Raw genomic sequence first — 14,144 nt, 5'->3', positions numbered from 1 at the left:
CTGTTCGGGGTGATTTTCAGTAACAAAGCTACCATTGGAATTTAGTAACATACACTGATAACGGTAAAAAAAATCCCTTAAGTGCTGTCTGAGCTTGGTTGTTGGCTCACAGACATTTTATTACCCAACTAAGGAACATCATCCGTGTGAGGGTGTGTGGGATTTGCCCCTTGTTTACATTCAGTCACTTGCCCTGCCAGTATATTTTTTCTCCTTAGTGGTTCCTTGATTAAGATATTGTTTTCTGTTTGATTGTTTGTCTGGTGCTAATCCCTGCTTATCTGGGTGTTGGCTGCTGGAGGGAATGTCTTCTGGTCTTTAAACAGGGAAGCGAACCCGACATTCACTAGCGCTCATGATTTCCCCAGCTTATGTAATAAAACATCTGCAAGCAAACAACTGCGCTCGGAAGGCAGCGAGGACTTCACAGTTCAACTCCGAGCTGCAGACATCGTCCCTTTTCTTTAGACTGTTGAGTGGAGCCAACAGTAGTTCTGAAGATGAAAGAAAAGCAGCAGCCAGATAAAGGAATTTTGAGAATGGCTGCACTTAGAAAATCTAACTTTTATCATTCCAGTACATCTTACACTTCACAAAATAGAACCACAGCCAGCCCGGAGGCAAATCCCATTGAACTCAGTGGGACTTCCTCTGAAGAGACGTGCCTCGGTTTGTTCAGTAAATAAACGGCTCCCTGCGACACAATCTCATCTTATGCTTGTTCCCCCCTCGCGGAATTGCTTTTCCTTCCCATCAGACGGATAGTTTTGGGGGATTGATTATGTCATTCCTAAGTTTCGGCAAGGAAAACGAGTGAAGTTTTCATCCAGTGAGCTTTGCCCCGTAAGGTCTGTGGCTGATATCTTACATGGAAGAGCCTCCCCCCCCACACACACACATTTAAGAGGGCAGATCTCTCTCCTGTTTAGGCAATGAAATCACCCTATTTTAGCTCAGCCCTGGAAATGTTGTGGCAGACTAAATGCAAATTGCTCTGCAGCAGCTGGGTTTGTCAAGAGCAATTTGGAGATTAGAAGTTCCAGGGGGAGGAGAGGAGAAGAGGAGGAGGAAGAAGAGGAGAGGGCAGCCTCGTTCTTCCTTCCTTTGTTCTTCTCAAAAGCTTCTCCATAGTCGGAAGCGTCCCCTTACTTTGCACCCATGGCTGGAGTTGCCCTGGAAGGGCATTCATGGCAGAACTCAAAGGACATAGTTTTATAAGTAAGCAGGAGCAAAGGAAGGGCAGAAGCCTCCTGTCCAACTGCTGCTATCTTGTCTTCGCCGTCTTCCAACAATTGAATGTGGGGCTTCCTCCAGCTTTAACCTCCGCTGAACTCCTTAAATTTTTAATCCTATTCGCCAAGGGCCGGGCTGTGTTATTACAGATCTCTTTCCCCCCCTTTGCTGTGTGTATTTGAAGGCTTTTTTTATTTATTTAAAAAAAAAACAGGACAATTTGCAAACCCAACGGCTGTACCTTGGTGCCATTTTGCCTGAGGCTTCAAATCCCAAAATGTGTTGTTTGTTTTGCCCCTGCTGGGCAAGAGCCCTTTGCAAAATGCATATATTTATCCTGGGTGCTTCTTAGGGCCAGAAGAACTGTGTGTGGTTTTATGATGGGAGAAGGGGGTTCCCGCGACCAGTTCAGACGTCCGTGTAATGTGCATCCATTTGCTTGCTGATCATTTTCTTCCCGGCCTGGAGGTCAGCCTTGGATGGAGGAGTCATGACAGAATAGTGAATTAAGGTTCCCTCCCTCCCCAATTAAGATAGATAGATAGATAGATAGATAGATAGATAGATAGATAGATAGATAGATAGATGATAGATAGATAGATAGATAGATAGATAGATGATAGATAGATAGATAGATAGATGATAGATAGACAGACAGACAGATAGACACACACACACACGTTTTGCCCTTGTTTTGATGAAAGAAATGTCCTTCTGGGTTCGGCTCCAAGTGGGGAAAAAGACACTGGAGACATGGAGGCTGCTTGGAAAGATGGTTTATTGGTGGACAGGACCACATGGCTTGAGCCCTGTACAGAAAAGGTGATCACATGCTTCAATGTTGGTGGAGAAGAAGAGAAGGGCTGAGGGAGGGGCTTGCTAGGCTTTTTATAACCTGTTCAGTCCCACCTCTCTGTTTCCTGTTCCTGTGTAAGACATGTATTCTGATTGGTTGCCAGACTCCCATTGGGCCATGCAGGGGCAACTCTCTGGGCTGTGTGTTGAATCCAGATTTGGTTGAGTTCTCAGATGCCATGTGGTCAGTTGAGTAAAGGGCCAATATTATCATGCTTTAATCCCATCCCCCCTGGGGCTGCAGTGGAGAAGTCTTTATTATGTAAAAGGGACTAGCTTGGCCTTCTTAATAGCCCATTGACAAAGTGGGGATGGGCAGGAAGCTACAGGCAACTATTCTGTCTTTTAAAACATGTTTCTTTCTTTTCACATCCAGAGAAATATTCTGCCTTTTCAATATTTCCTAGGATATTTCATTTTTCTGGGAGAGGGCTGGGTGATAACTTCCCACAATTTAGAGCTATATTTTCTGCTCTCTGCCATTTGGGGACTTGGTCTCTGCTAACCGAAAAGAGGCCACCGTTTCTGGCGCTTCTCCTGCAGTTTGTCCTGGCCAGCGAAGGCCTTTCCTATAACTGTGTCGTCTTTTGGAACGAGAAGGGGAGATGGAGAGCCAGTGACAGCCTCGTCCTCCCTCCCTCTTTGAAATTCAGATCCACTCGCTAATCAGATTAGCGGCCAGCTATGCAAAGCAGCTTCAGTTCTGCAGGGGCTGCCTGCAAATTGCCTCCGGTGGGGGGAAAAAAAATTGGGGTTCTTAGGTTTGGTGCAGAGATGCGTCCCTTGGCAGGATAGAAGCCATCCTAAAGAATCCTAAAGAATAGAGGTGATACGGGGAGGACGGGGGGCTCTGTTTGCAAGGTTTTTCCGGCAACTATCCCAGGGGAAATGGGAACCTAAGCAATGCTCCTTAAGCTGCTTTGTCACGTGGATGTTCAATCCTGCCCAGAAAACCCTCTTCAGGGAGGACAGTTTTTCTGCTAAGTGGCTCAACTCCCCCCCTCCCTCCCCCAAGGGATATCTGTTTTTGGAAAATCCATCCATGTGCCCGGCTCCCATAATGCAGAGTGAACCTTTGCCCTTTGCCCTTTTTAGTGGCCGGAGCCCAGGCGGCGGCGGAGGAGGAGGAGCTGAGAGGGAGACACCCTCATGGCTTCCCAGCCTCCTCGTGAATAGGGCATCTTCTGCCCTGCCCCGCCTTGTCCAGAGACAAAGGCCTCATTTTCCCATCCCAGAAGAGAGGAGCTGACTGGCCCCATGGACTGAATTGTTATCCTCTTCCAATCAGCTCCACTCTCCCATGTGACCGGTTAGGATGCGGTGGTGCTATGGGGTACCAGGCTGCCTTTTTCTCTTTATAAAGAGGGGGGGGAAGCTTTAAAGTCTTCCTTTGATTAAGAGGGGCGTCGTAACATTGACAGCATGGATCATTCTGTTCTCAGAAGGGAGAGGCCCCCAGTGCTTCATGACAGGTATGTGTCGCCCGTCCCGTCCCCCTGCGCCCCACCAGGATGGCTTCTCCAGCTTTCCTGCCCCTGTTGCAGGCCCAATTGACCTCCCTCCCAGAACAAATCAGTCGAGTTATTTCCCCTTTAGCTAGAATAAGTGCGGCAGAAGAGTTTGGCCACTAGCTGATCAGGCTGTTGAACTCTATACCTGAAATCTGGAGGTTTAGGTCTGATGTGACCTTAATACAACTGGACTAAATAGAAATCAGTCTGTGGGTTTGGTTGATCTTCAAGGTGACACGATTCCAGAAAGGCTGGCGTTTGCCTGCCACCCTCCAGGAGAGGGAGAGACCCATAAGACACTGTCGGCAGAAATCTAAGATGGCGTTTTGTATGCCAGCCACCGCCGAGCCAGTCCCTGGCATGTTTGATCCCTAATCTGCTGTGATTTCCTTGCCAAAGCAATTATAGTTGGTGTGATGTTTGTTAAAGCCTTGAAAGGGGAGGTGAAATGCGGTGAGCCGACGGACGAGGGGCTCCCAAGTGTGAGAACCAAGGCACATGCTGGTGGTTTATATAGGTCAGCGGAGGCCGAAGGCTGTCCGTCTATCCCTTTTGGCCTTTTTCCGCCTGTGTTGCCATAGTACTTAATATCAGTAATTTTGGCAGCCTTGTTGGGAAAGGTTCCACTCTCTCTCTCCCCCTTGATTGCAGTTTGATTGTCATTGTTGAAAATACAGCTCTTATTTGCCAATTATTTCAACTTAGAATGTCACTGGAATTGCAGCTGCCTCCCGATTATAAAATGGTTAAAGTCCTCTAAATGGCCTCATTTGTTCTAATCATAGCCTGCAGAGGCCCATGTGGCTTCTTAACTCCCTGCTCCGTGCTTTGGCCTCTGCCTGCCTCAAAAACCGGAGCCTCCAGTCAAGGGGCCATAAAGTTGCTTCCGGGTGTAAAAACACAAGGATTTTAAAAGAGGTTTTCCTAACAAAGGAGCATGAAGTCAGAACCAGAGTCACGCAATTAAGATGATCCGGTTGCACCTTTGAAAATGTCCATTCCTCACATCTCTGGACACGATGCTGGTTGAACTTTCTAACATTATGGTGGTGGTGGCCATAAAATCAGCCATGGGACAATGTGTGAATTAGTTTCACACTAATTGTCACGTTTCAAAGCCTCATCCGTATAAACGTCCTTCAAACCCTATATTTTACCATGAACCCCTCTTTAATCCAGTGCTTCTCAACTCAGCTACTTTAAGATGAGTGGACTTCAACTCCCAGAATTCCCCAGCCAGCCATGTCTTGGGCCTTCTTCCTTCTTTGAGTTCAAAGTAGGACAGTTGTAGCTTCCTTGTGGTTATCTGTGCAGCTAATCAGGTTAAGGTGTTCCCAGTTAAGATTTAATAAGAAATAGGGATTTAGTTCTACTACTATCTAGATTTGCAGCACTTTTTGCCTCTATGCGTGGCTTAAGGTAAAGATTTCCCTCCCACATATGTACCAATCGTTCCTGACTCTAGGGGGCGGTGCTCATCTCCGTTTCAAAGCCGAAGAGCCAGCACTGTTCGAAGATGTCTCCGTGGTCATGTGGCCGGCATGACTAAATGCCGAAGACGCACGGAACGCTGTTACCTTCCCACCAAAGGTGGTTCCTATTTTTTCTACTTGCATTTTTTTACCTGCTTTGCAACTGCTAGGTTGGCAGAAGCTGGGACAAGTCACGGGAGCTCACTCCGTTATGCGGCGCTAAGGATTCAAACCGGCAAACTGCCGACCTTTCTGATCGACAAGCTCAGCATCTTAGCCACTGAGCTACCGCATCCCATGCATAGCTTATCCTCCTTTAATTTCCTCCCTCCTGTTGAAGTATCTTGTCCTGGAAAGAAGGGGGTGGGGGCATGTGCCCTAGCCAGCTTTTAGGGTTGTGGACGAACTTGAATTTTGAGTCTTTAAATTAACCAAGATGAATTTGCGAAGGTTGGCCACTGGATCAGGCAGAAGCTGTATGGGTTCAGTGCTTCTTGGCAGGTTGTTATGCTAGGCTGCCAATGTTTCTTGACCTTGGATGTTTAAGATGGATAGTCTACAACACCCAGAAACCCCCTAGTTACCCATACTGGGTGGGAGATTGCGGGGGTCGAAGTCCATCTCTAGAATAAATTTGCCAAGGTTGAGAAGCACAGCATTAGGCCTGGGATAATTGTGTGTGAATTGGCTAAGAGGACACGATACTTAACCGTGGTCTTGTGTTTGAATTGAACCCTCAAGCCCAGAAGTTAATTTCAAATTCTCCCTGGCGAAAATAACATTTCCAGGCGAGTTCCTAATCTTCTGCGTAGCAAGGGAAAACATTGGAAGCTTTCCTTTGTATGTTTGGAAAACCCAACAGCTTTTAAGACCCCGAAGGATTACAAGGCAACAGATGAAAAGCAAGGAACAGATCCGTGCGAAACAGAACAAAACACAGGCTGGCTGGGAAAGAGAGTTTATCCCTCTGCACCGTTAGGAATGCAAATATTAAGAAGGTTAGAGCTGTTATCCCCGGAAAGATGGGGAAAAGGCAGAGGAAGGAAGGGAAGGGACCAGGCTCTTTTGCACCTCCAACTCTAGCCACTTTGCATCTGGGCTATTTTTTTTGTTCCAGGGAAGATTTGGAGACCCTCTTAAGGGCGCTGTGGCGAGGGCCTTGCTCTCTGTTGCTCTGTTGATTTCATAAAGTATTTATATCCCATCACTTCACTGCAGGCGGGCCGGGCACCCTCCTTAGAAATGTTGGAGCAGCAAATGTTTAAACAGCCAAAATTAAATCTGAGGTGCGGTGAATCGATTGAATCCGAGCCAGTTTGCTGCAAGCTGAACCACAAGGTAACACACACACACACATGCACGCACCCACACGCACACGCTCTTTGGGGAGAAGATTGGTCCTCCTTGCCTAGATTTTTAATTGAAAGTTCTCTGGCTGGGTTGATAACTTTTGCTAAATCGGAGTTTGCGTTGCCCTGTTTTGTTGAACCAGCCCCAACTAGTTCACAATATGTGTTCTTCTTTCCCCCCTGGCTCTGAAAGGCGGGTGCGTGTGAATGTAGCTGCCCCGGAGGCTTCCAGATGTCATTTTCCCTCTCTCCTTTCTGATTTATTTATCAAGTTTGGGTACCACCCATCTCGCTCAGAGAGAGAGAGGGAGAGGGAGAGAGAGGCTGCTTCCTGGCTGTTGGCTGCCATCTGCCCTGTGGTTGGGTTATTTTTAAGTTGTCGACGTTTTTATCGACCAAAGTTTAAGAAGCGGTATTAAACTACTTTGGGAGGAATTGCTGTTCTCTCGTGGAAAAGGGGGGCTCCCGGCAAACTTGAAACTTTCTAGGAAGGCTTCGTGGAACGGATGGGTTTTAGCTCATTGGCGGCCGGCTCGTTTCGGCGTAAAGATTTTAAAGGCAAGGTGTGAACTCTTTAGAACACTTCTGACGCACAGTTTACTAGTGCCGAACAATTGACGCTTAGTGTTATGTTGATAAAAGAGTACGTTGAGTTGTTTTCATAATATAAAAAGGATACTCTGAGCTTAGTTTATAAAGTTAGTTCCTCTGTGTCTGCCGCTATTTGATTGTTTATAAACATTAAAAAAAAAAAACATCACAGATGAATATTTCATTTTTGACTCTCCCCTTCTCGGTTTTTCACTGCTTTGCATCATCTGTTGTGGTAATTTACTTCCGGCTGATTTGATCACTGCATTAGCATTTAATATAAGGAAACACCAGTCTGTCGAAATGAAGTTTACGGTTAGCAGCTTGGAAAAGTTCCCTGCCACTGAGTGAAACATTGAAAGTACCCGCTGCTCTCTTTCACGGGGGGGGTCCCAGGAAAGAGGCTCTGATAATTGGGAAGAGAAGGGGGGCGAAGCGTTCCTGATGAAAGAGCTTAATCCAGTTTAGCCCCATCTTGTTTTTCTCCCCCTGGCCCGGCTGCTGCCAGCCTGGGAAAAGGCTGAAACTTCCGTTTTCAGTTCCTCCTGTTAATCTCTTCACATCATCGCCAGAAGGTGGCATGGCTGATTCTGAACAAGCATTACCTCACTTTTCAGTCTTTCAAAAACTTCCTTGTGTAATAAATGTCCCCCCCCCCCCGGTCCTCCCCGTGGGTTACAGGGAGCCTGGCAGACATGCAAAAATCAGCCAGGTTGTTGCGTTTTGATTCAAGTTGTTTTGTTATTAATTGGTGCTCAGCCTGTCATTTTCAACGGAAATACAGCCACAGGGAGGAGGGGGGAAGTAAGAGGTGAGATACCCCAAGGTTCTGTTTTGGGCCCACTACTCTTCATAAACGATCTAGACCAGAGGTCCCCAAACTTGGCAACTTTAAGACTTGTGGACTTCCAACTTGGTCTGTTTAGAGAAAAGTTCCTGTGTTTCCCCTATACTGGATATTTGGGAAGTTTTTTTCAAGGTTAAATCCGATGCTGTATACCAAGGCTCTTCAAAGTTGCCAAGTTTGGAGACTTCTGCTATAAGCCCAAGGCAAGCAGCCCTCCGCTTACAAGTCATGTTAGAACCTGCTCGTTGTCATTCTAAGTCTGTGATGGAGGAACCATGGCACAGGTGGCACACAGAGCCATATTGGTGGGCACGCCAGCTCAGCTCCAGCACGCATGCACGCACTGAATTGGGAGTTGAAGTCCAAAAGTCTTAAAGTTGCCAAGTTTGGGGACCTCTGATCTAGACAAAGAGATAGGAGGGGGAACCTGTCAGATTTTCAGATGACACTAAGCTGGCAGGAATAGCCAACACCCCAGAAGACAGGCTCAAGATCCAGGGGGTTCGTAACAGACTTGAACACTGGGCCCTATCGAACAAAATGAAATTTGAGGTAGAGAAAAGTAATGTTTTACTTAGGCAAGGAAAACCAGCAGTGTAAGGTACAGGCTAGGTGAAACCTGGCTTAATGCCAGTAACTGTGAGAGAGCTCTTGGGAGTCCTAGTGGACAATCACTTAAATATGAGCCAACGGTGTTTGCAGTCAAAAACGCCAACACAATCCTGGGTTGCATTATAGACTCAAGATCATGTGAGGTTCTAATACCACTTTACAAAGCCTTTGGAATGCTGCATCCAGTTCTGGTCAACACAATATAAAAAAGATGTTGAGTCGTTGGGAAAAGTGCCGAGGAGAGCAACAAGAAAATGAAGGGGCTGGAGGATAAAATGTATGAAGAAAAGTTCCAGGAATTGGGTATGTCTAACCTAACAAAAAGAAGGACTAGAGGAGATAGGATAGCAGTGTTCCAATATTTGGAAGCACTGAGAGCTGAGGTGCGCAGTGGTTAAATGCAGCACTGCAGGCTACTTCAGCTGACTGCAGTTCGGCAGTTCAAATCTCACCGGCTCAAGGTTGACTCAGCCTTCCATCCTTCTGAGGTGGGTGAAATGAGGACCCGGATTGTTGTTGGGGGCAATATGCTGACTCTGTAAACTGCTTAGAGAGGGCTGAAAGCCCTATGAAGCGGTATATAAGTCTAACTGCTATTGCTATTGAGGGGCGATTTTCCTAAGCCCCCAAAGGCCAGACAAGAAACAATGGATGGAAACTGATCAAGGAGAGAAGCCACCTAGAACCAGGTAGAAATTTCCTAGCGGTTAGAGCAATCTACCAAGGGAAGCGTTTGCCTCCAGAAGTTGTGGGTGCCCCATCCCTGGAGGCTTTCAGGGCAACCGTTTATTTGAAATGAAAGGCACCCCTTTCCTTTGGAGTTCTGGGGTTCCTAACAGCAAATGATGGCTTTAGGAAAGTGTTGACTGGTGATGGACTCTCAGATTGTTGTCAACGCTTAGCAACCTCCGAGAGCAGCGGTCTCCAACCTTGGCAACTTGAAGTCTTGTGGACTTCCAACACCCAGAATTCCTTAGCAGGCAAAGATCAGCTGGCTGAGGAACTCTGGGGGGGGGGTGTTGAAGTCCACAAGTCTTCAAGTTGCCACGGTTGGAGATCCCTGTCCTAGGGAGGTTCTCTTTGGGGTGATCTGTCCTTGACCTGGTCCTTCAGGCCCCCCCCAAGGGTGCACCCATCACCCCCTAGCCTGAGCTCCTTCCCCTTGCTGCTGGCCGTCCCCTTCCTCTCCTGCAGTCAGTTCTGCGTGTGTGACAGGAGCAAGATGTGGTGCCATGGAGGAAATGCAACGCACCACCTGTTCCAGTCGCTTCCCACAGCAAGAAGAGGCAGCAGCTGTCTGAGCTGAGGCATGTCGTCTTCTCCTTTCTGTTTAGAGCTGTAGAATGGAGAGGTAAGGGGAGGCTGTCTAGACTGTCCTCCTCCAGAAGGCAGGATCCAGCGGTGTTTCCTTCACCCCGTACTCTGTGAATTTTCTGGAGTAGAAACCGTAATCGGCTTGCCTTGGATCTTTCTTTTTAAGAACTTCCAGGGATTCTTGCTCTTGAAAGAAAAAAAGTCCAAAATATTTTGAGAAATGATTTGAGATAGCTAGGACAAAACATCCTTCGCTTACCACATTTGGCTGATTGTCTGGCAAAACCATTCGAATGGCTCAGAGGACAGAGCCAGACCTCCTACCAAATCATCACCCATAGTCCAAACCCAAGAAATTGGCTTCAGCGTCCCAATGCCTCTTAAGATCTCGGTCCTCCCCAGTTGAACGTTCAGTCCTGTGCGCTCCTGTCTTCCCGAACAACACAGCTGAGAAACGGCTGTTCCAGAAACGCTCGATCAACGCGCCTCCTTGATTACCTCTAGAACTGGGGACTGGCTGCCTTCCACCCTTGGTGATTGTCAACAAGGGCAGCTCATCTTTGCTTCCGTAAATCGCTTTCCTTCAAACCTTCGGTTCAAACCACTTTGCTGCCTGGATTTATTCAGCAGCGGCTTTCGAAAGTCAACGTTCGTTTCGAGCGGTAAGATCCACGATGGATCAGGCGGAAGGATTTGGCAGCTGTTTGAGTCTCTGCTCGTGAAAAGAAAAGATACCTTTGACATCAAGCTTGGTTCCTGGTGGGCTACCTGGACTTAATCCCAAGCCAGTTGCAGGTTGCCTCCTTCCGCTCGGGAGCTTCCGAGGCCAGGAGAAACTCAACCGTGAGGTTGAGGCGTCCAAGGATTCGGAGCTGACAAAGGAGAAGCGCCTCCGTCTGCTTGGTTGGGCAATGCTTTGCCATTGAGGGCCCAGATTGTTGGGGGCTGCCGGGCACTAAGTCTAAAGGCTATTGCTGTTATCTGGGCTTCTCCAGCCTTTTCTAGCGGCCGAGAGTTGGCTGGGAGCTTTAACTGGCCTATGTTGGCTCCGACCTTGAGGGAGGCTTGAGTGCTGCTCCTGCCACACTCCCTTCCCTCTCCCTACAAGCCGATCCTGGCCTAGAACTAGCTGTTCCCTTTGCCCCTAAGGAGGCAGTCTGAGGTCTGCCATGAGTGGCAGGCAGTGCATTCAGCTGAACAGCGGCATACCCCCATTGTCCTTTCAGCCTCGTGGTGCCCTGGAGCAGAGGCACCCATTGACTGCTAATGACGCCCGTTGGCTTTGATGGTTCTGGGACTAGAGCAGGAGATAGGGGGCGTGTTGCCGAGCCCAGGCTCCCCCCCCCCCCCCGGGGATCCTGAATCGGGGCTCCTGGAAGGTGGCAGCCTCCGTCCTTGTGTCAGCCAGCCCTGCGCTGGCAGAGGAGTGCCTGGCGCCGCCAGGAAGTCTAGCCCCTCTGCAAAGGCGTCTTTCCCCGGGGCTCTCGGGCATGCTGTCGCTTGGCTCACAACGGTCCTGCCCCGAGATTATTCCTTCCTCCTTCTCCTCCGCCTCTTCCTCCTCTCCTCTCTTCTTCTTCTCCTCACCTCCTTCCTCCCCTCCTCCTCCCTCCTCCTCTTCTCCCTCTCTTCGTCTCCTCCTCCTCCTCCTCTTCTCCTTCTCCACTTCCTTCTTCTCCTTCTTCACCTCCTTCATCTCCTCCTCTTCTCCTCCTCCACCACTTCCACCACCACCACGTTTAAAGGCCGGCAACAAGGGAGTTTGGGGCTGTCCATATTGGGTGCATCTGCTCTCAGTTTTCCTATCCCTCCCCCCACAAGCCATTGGCACTGGAATATATAGGCTAGGACTGGGTCCACACACCTGCAGCATCAAGCCATTGTCCTCCCATCCTCGGTAGCCAGGAGAGAGCTTCTTGGGCCTCTGCGCTCCCCGAAGTTAGGGTGGTTTTCAGTTGTGCGATTAATCTCCCACCCACCCACCCAGCCTCAGTCTGGAGGGACTTTAGGCAAGGGTTAGGTGAATGGCTGGGCCTTTTGGGGTTCAGGGCTGGGAGATCCCCCTATTCTGCGGCTGTGGAGTTTTCAGCACTGCTGGGAACCTGAACGTTTCGAAGCTGCTGTTTCTCCTGGTGCTCCTCCTGGCCTGGATTACAAACGAAAGAAGGACTGTCAAAATCCAATACAAATGGTTTGTTTTGCCTTCAAAGAGACGGTCATTCGGGCCCCCAGAGCCACAAGGAAAGTGGGAGGGGGAGTGTTCAAGTCCCTGGAAACCCTCTGACGACACCCCTCCCTCCCTATCCAGCAGGAGTAGCTTTGTTCTGCCACATGGCAGCTGTGCCTTGGTGCTCCTTCGCACCGATCGAGGCCTCTCCCGGCTCGGGATGAAACTGCCGGAATAACATTTCCCCAAAGCCTTGCCTTCCTTAAGTTGGGCCACCGTGGGCTGCTGCTTCAGGGGGCGCCCCCCCCCCCGCCTGCCCCTCGGGACACCCCCAGAGAGGCCATAGAATTGTGTGTCACCTGCAAAACCGGCTGCTTCTTCGTCGAGACTTTGGGCAGTTTATGAGCTGGGGAGGGTGGGTGAGGGGGGTGTCTCTGCTCTGTCTGAGTGTCGATTGCCTCCCTTGTGCGAGGACAGATCTTAGTGGCACTTTTGCTCTCCAATTCCCAGCTGCAAACCGAAGGCGAAGAAGGACGGCATCCGTGTTTGGCAGAAGGTGTTGTAAAATGCATGAGGCTTTTTTCCTCGCCACGTCTTGGAAGCCTCCGATCCCGAAGCAGGCAGGAATCCGCCGGAATCTGTCCTCCCGTCTTCCTTCGGGGTCGCCCTGACTATGGATTAGCAAAGACGGGACCCGTCCTTCCCTCCTCGCTCTCCTTTCCCCAAAATCTTGGTTTTTGTTGTTGTGGTGGCTGTTGCTTCCAAGTAGCCTTTTCCTCTCCCCCCCCCCCCCTTCCTCACAACCTCCCATAATGGCCTTCTCGCCTTGTTCGATTTGCACGGAAGGAAAAGAGGCGGTGGATGCTGCGTTTGGTCACTGATCTCTTCCCTCCTTCCCCTCTTGGCCTAAGGCTATGCTGAGATTTCTCGCTCGCTTGTACTGTTGCAGAAGCTCCGGCGACGAATATTCCGAGGATGACAAATGTATTCTGAGCCGGTAGGTTTCCTTTGTTTTCCTTTATGACATCCATCTCGTTCGCCTTCCCCCCCCCCCTCCCGCACACCCCATTCCTCTTGTCATTTCGGGGAGTTTTTTTTTCCTTTTCCTGCTACTATTGGCCAGAAATCAGGTTAATAGGTACTGAATGTAGCTGGGTGCTGCAGTGTGACTGGGGAAGGTGGAACAATAGTAGTGCCAGCTCGGTCTCGGGGTGGGGGGAAGACCGAGGCGGTCTTTTTATAGACCAAAGCTGCATTGTGGTGCCTGGCGGTGTGCAGCCGCTCCCCCTTTCCTCCCTCGCCCTCTCGCGCTTCTTCTTTTTTTTTTTCTAATGTACACTGCAGTCAGCCCTTCTCTAATGAGGCGGTGGCACCGTCAGCGGCCAGCCCAAGCCCTACCAGTGCCCGCCCGCCCGCTTTAGGGGACGGTGGGGGTCAGAGGAGAAGCCCGGCAGCCCCCCTTGGCAGCTTGGAAACGCCGGGTTCACATCCTTGGCAAGCTGGCTTGGCTGGTTCCCAGCCGGAGCTGCCGCCGCCGCCACCACCATCCTGCCCGGGAGAGTGCGTGCGTCTGGAATGGGAGCCCGAGCCGGCCGTCTGTTATGGAAACGCTGTTTGCTGTTATTGTAGTATCGCGGTGACCAACATGCCATTGAAATGGAAAACGAGCTCGCCTGCTAGCTGGAAGTTCCCCGTGGCCGTGCTTAAAACCTCCCGGTCATCGCCGCTTTCTCCAGCGTACATGTAAGTCAGAGGACGGGAGGGCATCTTGAGGTGGGCATGCCTTTGTAAGATCATATTCCCCCCACCCCACCCGGCAGGGTTCGGCTCTGTGCAGTTTTAACACCCCTCTTTCCTTTTTATCTGTGGTGCCGTATTATATTCTCTGATTGTGACATTGGTCTAAGAATTTCCATTGTCCACATCCCATTCTCTCCCCTATCCTGGAATGTCGGCTTTTCCTTCCTCTTGTCAGTTCTGTTTCTTCTCCTCCTCCACCACCACCCCATGACAGGTGTTGTGTTGCCTTTGTTGGGTAAAGAAGGGGAGGAGAATGGAGCAGATTCGCTTGCAACCCTTCCTTATCGGTCCCCCTTTTTTTGAAGTTTTGAAGTGGGGCCGTTGGTCTACAGTGTAGATCTGAGAGGAGTAAACTCCGGAGCTCTTTCCTCTCTCTCTAGTTGCTTTTCATCA

At 49.6% G+C, this 14,144-nt stretch overlaps 1 protein-coding gene across 5 annotated transcripts in view; it reads left to right on the top strand.

The window, feature by feature from the left end:
* LOC116515817 (kelch-like protein 13) overlaps nucleotides 1–14,144 on the top strand; it is a 44,974-nt gene that overhangs the window by 8,405 nt on the left and 22,425 nt on the right. Inside the window, exon 1 of one of the 5 annotated variants that reach the window (XM_032228063.1) lies at nucleotides 13,570–13,694. The exons of the other annotated variants lie outside the window; for them this stretch is intronic. Within the exon in view, the coding sequence (XP_032083954.1) occupies nucleotides 13,597–13,694 (98 nt within the window). The 5' untranslated portion in view covers nucleotides 13,570–13,596. Of the gene's footprint in view, nucleotides 1–13,569; nucleotides 13,695–14,144 lie in introns of those variants that run through there. 5 annotated transcript variants of the gene reach the window in all.

This window comes from Thamnophis elegans, chromosome 12 (assembly GCF_009769535.1).
Source record: "Thamnophis elegans isolate rThaEle1 chromosome 12, rThaEle1.pri, whole genome shotgun sequence".
NCBI classification, from domain to species: Eukaryota; Metazoa; Chordata; class Lepidosauria; order Squamata; family Colubridae; genus Thamnophis; species Thamnophis elegans.
The sequence above is the reverse complement of the archived record's forward strand: the minus strand, read 5'-3'. Positions and strand labels throughout refer to the sequence as shown.